This window comes from Etheostoma spectabile, chromosome 8, assembly GCF_008692095.1.
Source record: "Etheostoma spectabile isolate EspeVRDwgs_2016 chromosome 8, UIUC_Espe_1.0, whole genome shotgun sequence".
NCBI classification, from domain to species: domain Eukaryota; kingdom Metazoa; phylum Chordata; class Actinopteri; order Perciformes; family Percidae; genus Etheostoma; species Etheostoma spectabile.
In genome coordinates this window covers 15,374,593-15,378,954 of record NC_045740.1, presented here as the reverse complement: position 1 = coordinate 15,378,954, position 4,362 = coordinate 15,374,593, and the positions used below count along the sequence as shown (strand labels likewise).

General features: G+C 37.6%; 2 protein-coding genes across 3 annotated transcripts in view; both read right to left on the bottom strand.

Annotated features, from left to right (window-relative positions):
- The window catches only part of swap70b (switching B cell complex subunit SWAP70b), a 50,821-nt gene extending 48,993 nt beyond the window's left edge, over positions 1 to 1,828 (bottom strand). For both annotated transcript variants that reach the window (XM_032522678.1, XM_032522677.1), the window contains exon 1: positions 1,585 to 1,828. In XM_032522678.1, coding sequence (XP_032378569.1) covers positions 1,585 to 1,680 — 96 coding nt within the window. In that variant the 5' untranslated portion in view covers positions 1,681 to 1,828. The remainder of the gene's footprint in view (positions 1 to 1,584) is intronic.
- Positions 1,829 to 2,579: 751 nt separating this feature from the next.
- The window catches only part of wee1 (WEE1 G2 checkpoint kinase), a 6,883-nt gene continuing 5,100 nt past the window's right edge, over positions 2,580 to 4,362 (bottom strand). The window contains exon 10 of the mRNA XM_032522676.1: positions 2,580 to 3,771. Within this exon, the coding sequence (XP_032378567.1) occupies positions 3,615 to 3,771 (157 nt within the window). The 3' untranslated portion in view covers positions 2,580 to 3,614. The remainder of the gene's footprint in view (positions 3,772 to 4,362) is intronic.

The following is a 4,362-nucleotide window of genomic DNA, read 5'->3' as shown; positions in this document are numbered from 1 at the left end:
AAAGGCTCCTCTACCACTCACCACCTCCACTTTCCCCTGTCAACACTGCACCATAATATGTGATCACGTATTGGCCTGTCCAGCCATCTAAAGACCCAGTAGAAGACGACCCTACGGAGAGGACAGTCACACTCATTTCAAGTGACCGACCGGTCTATTTGGTGCAAAAAATGGCCCAGTGTTGGTGCAAAATAATCCAACTACAAATGCACCTTTCCTCTTTAGATTCAGAGGCAGCTGACCTCAAAACTGTTGACCTTTATTGTTGATTTCTTTTTTTAAACTGCTGAACAATGTCTGGCTGGCACAGAGCTGGAAACATGTGGGTGTGTCCTAAAGTTGTATACATGTTGAGTTATCTACAGGAAATACAACAACAAAAAAGTTTTTTTTAAACTGATACCGACCCAGTGAATAACAACATTTAAAAAGTTAATTCTTCAAAGGCCACATAAGGTAAAATGATCTAACTTGAATAGGAGACAACGCTCCAGTTAGCTCTGAGGCTGAGGATGACACTGAGGCTAACTAGTCTATTGTGTTTGCATTATAATGATCCCAGATGAGCTCTGTGGACAGGTCAATCATCATTAGTGGTGGAACGTAACAGGTACATTCATCATGTACTGCACTTCACATTTTACATGAGTGTTAATCTTTTCGTGTCACTTTGTACTTCTACTTCACTACATCTCAGAGGGATATATTCCACTTTTTACTGCATTGCATTTACATATCGGACAGTTTAAGTAACTTCACAAATTAAGATGTTTACATACAAAGAACTTATAAAATATGAAGCTTAGTTAGAAAACATTTGTAATAAAACATCTCATGGTTCCAGCTTTACGAACTATTTGCTGCTTTTACTTTGTCATTTTTTTTATAATAAACAAAATAATCAGCAGATTGATATATGATGACATTATTCATTAGTTGCAGTGCTATACAGATCTCAACCACATTTAAATCCAATAAGATAAGAAGTCACAGGGGCTATTTTTTAGCATCGAGTATTTCCATTACTTCACCTTTTCCTGATTAAACTGGCATACTTATTTTCAATGCAGGGCTTTATCCTATCATGTAATTTTAAACCTTTATTTAAATTATAGAGTGTGGTCTAGACCTACTCTATCTGTAAAGTGTCTCGAGATAACTTCTGTTATGATTTTATACTATGAATAAAATTGAATTGAACTATTAGTAATAGCATCACGTTAGCAGTGCTGTTTTGGTGTTGATGTTGGTAGTTTTAATGTCAAAATAAGACATAATATTTTAATGAAACTCCTATAAACTCTTTATTTAACCTTCAGTTGTTTCACTCCAATATTCCTCCACTCATTTGTATGTGTGTGTGCTTTGTGTGTGTGTCTGTGTGTGCTTGAAACAAGGGGAAGTCGTATTATTTTTGCTTTAATCAATCAGTGTAAAGACTAACAGGTGCGGGTTTTTTAACGAAGAAAAAAGTTGAACATTAATTAACCGACATTGACGCCAGTAGGATATTTTCCAGTTCGACCACAACACCAGCTCAGTCTTAACCCCACAAGATGCGTATAGTAAAAATTTTTTAATTACCTTCAACTGAGATTTCGACACTTTCCCGCTTTTGTCGACGTCCAGAGCAGTAAACGCGTGCCAGATAGACTTCAACAGTTCGTCCCGCAAAGCCATATTGCTGAAATTATACTATTATCTTCTTCTCTGTTTGGTTGTGCTTCTTCTTCTCTTCCTCTCGGACTCTGAACTACTCAACTTTCTGTTGGACACGAACTCTTTAACTGTCTATGGACACGAGGAAGAAAAGTATTGTCACATGACGCTGCGTGCGTGTTTATGTTTGAAGAGCTGCAGCACCGCTCAGCGAGAGGAAAACAACTACACGGGTGTGTATTCATCAGTTTATGGATGTTTTATGGTTTTCTCCAAAGTTCACGTTAAGAACGTACATTCATTATTGGTTATACCAAACCGCCTGAAACTGGTAGCACTGGCGGAATGTATCTTTGTACATTTACTAGTCTACTGTACTTTTAAGTTTTTGTTGTGCCACTTTCTACTTCTTTACTACACATTATGTAGTGCTTATTAAATTAAATGTTTTATTATAAATTAAACTGCCCAACTGAATTTGCAAGCACAGCCAAAATTATTAGTCTGTTAATCAATTTGACACATTAAGAGTCAAAGAGGGCCATTTCAGAGTCTTTTTTACTTTCAATATTTTAAGTAATTTGTAAGATTATACTTGCATTTTTTTTAAACTAAGTAACATTTTCAATGCAGGACTTGAACATGTAAAATGTTTTTTGCAGTGTGGTATTCACTTCATCTGTCCTGTGACAATAAAGGCCCAATTTGCCCTAAAAAAATAAAAACTATGTTGTACATATACAGTATTAGAACAATGCAGGTGGATATTGCTTTTACCGAGAGCAATTTTGCCAAACTGAGAGAAAACCAGTTTAAAAGTGATGTTATTGTAATAATAAACTGTAATCTGACAGATTTCCATTGTTTGTGAAGAGAAGTTCCTTCTAAAAATCACATAAAACCACAGTGAACAGAACACAAAGTGGTAGATGGTGAGAATTTATTAAAAGAACATATTTACAAGGTTACAACAGAAAGGTTGCTTGGTGTTAGAGGTTACAAGAACAAAAAAAGATGAATACTTTTCTAAACAGTAATTAAAGATGAGCATCATGGGCTGAAAAACAAAAACAAAAAAACAGAACACGTGAACCTAAAGAAAAGGACAATGATTGTTCTAATGCTACAGGCAGGGTTGGCAGCACCAATCAACAGGGGAAATTAAAACACTATGGATCAGTTCTAACATCCCAGATAATGATAATGATGCTCACTGGTTTTGGTACTTCAAAACAAAAATGGATGATTTTCCTCAAATGGCATGATCCATTCTCAATCCGACCAGACGAATAAACATTAAATGGAGAGAGCGGGCACCTGCTACTTTAAAATAAGAGCCAATGACCTCTAGAACGATCCAACCTGAAATGGGCCAAACCCTGATACACACAAAACATCAATAGCAGCAGGTTACTTTTATCTTTTCTCTTTAAAAAAAACAAAATGTGGCAAGTTCCAGATGCTGCCTCCAAAGTGCTCCATTACAAACACAAAAATCGTCAGGTCTCCAACCCTCTGGTACCCAGCATCAGGCATTTGACAGGCAGTAAGGTGCGCAAGGCAAGTACAATCACACTAAAGAGAGCTTCGCTGCGGCTTCAATCTGCTGCCATCAGGCTTCGGCTTTGTCGAAGGAAGTGCAAGGACAGAAATGGAAAGAGCCTGACGTCTATGCAAGACTTACGGAATGAGAGAGGGTAAAAAGGTACAGTAACTACCTTTCAGGAATGACAGGTTTTTTTTCCCCAAAGTAAAAGTCCATCAGGGAAAAAAGGGCTGAACTATGTTGGCAATGAGAGTCTACCGAGATGAGTTCAAGTTCTACAGCTTTTACCACGACAGACAGGGTTCTCCTCGGAAATAAAAAGTCAAAGGTCAATCCATCTGAACTGGTTCTGATTAAAAAAGGTCCACGAGCCTCCGTGTTTCACTTGCTGACAGGGTGGATTAAAGTCTCAGTAGATGGTGAGGCTGACCGACCGGTTCATCTTCTTGCCAATGAGTCTGGAGGTTCTGGGGTTCGACTGGACTGTGGAGCGGGTCAGGATCCTGTCGGTGGACAAAACCTTCTCCTCTGCTGCAGCTCGAGCCTGCTGGGCCTTCTTCAGCTCCCTGAGGAAGATAAAGAGGTTACAGTTCATCATGAGACCGGAAGGCAAGGGTCAGTTTCTTTGACTGAATCAGGGATGCAACGATAAATTAGTCTGCTGTTCATCCCAGTTTTGCAAAGTCCTCAAATTGCTTGATTTGCCTGACAAACAGTCAAAAACTCCAGATATTCAGATTACATTAAACAAATAAATCAAATAACTATTATTTTAATTATTGATTAATCACCTGGTCTGTAAAAAGGGCATTCACAACTTCCCAGAGCCTGTGTTGTTTTTAAAATGTCTTGCATTGTCCATCAAAGAGTCCAAATCCCCAAAATAATTAGTTTACAACTTAGAAAACACATTTAAGATGGTAGAACCAATAATTTTGAAATTTTGCTTAAAAAACCCAGACTAAAACAAATACTCTACTACCAGCATAGTTGATGATTAATTTTCAGTGTAACTATTGATTAAAGCGACGGTTTGTTTCAGTTCCACAAAATAATCCTCAGGAACAAGGCAATACTTTATCTTTGCTTGAAAATGGATAAAACACTTGAATATCAAAACGGTTGAAGATTACTAACGATTGATTCAGCACCCCCCC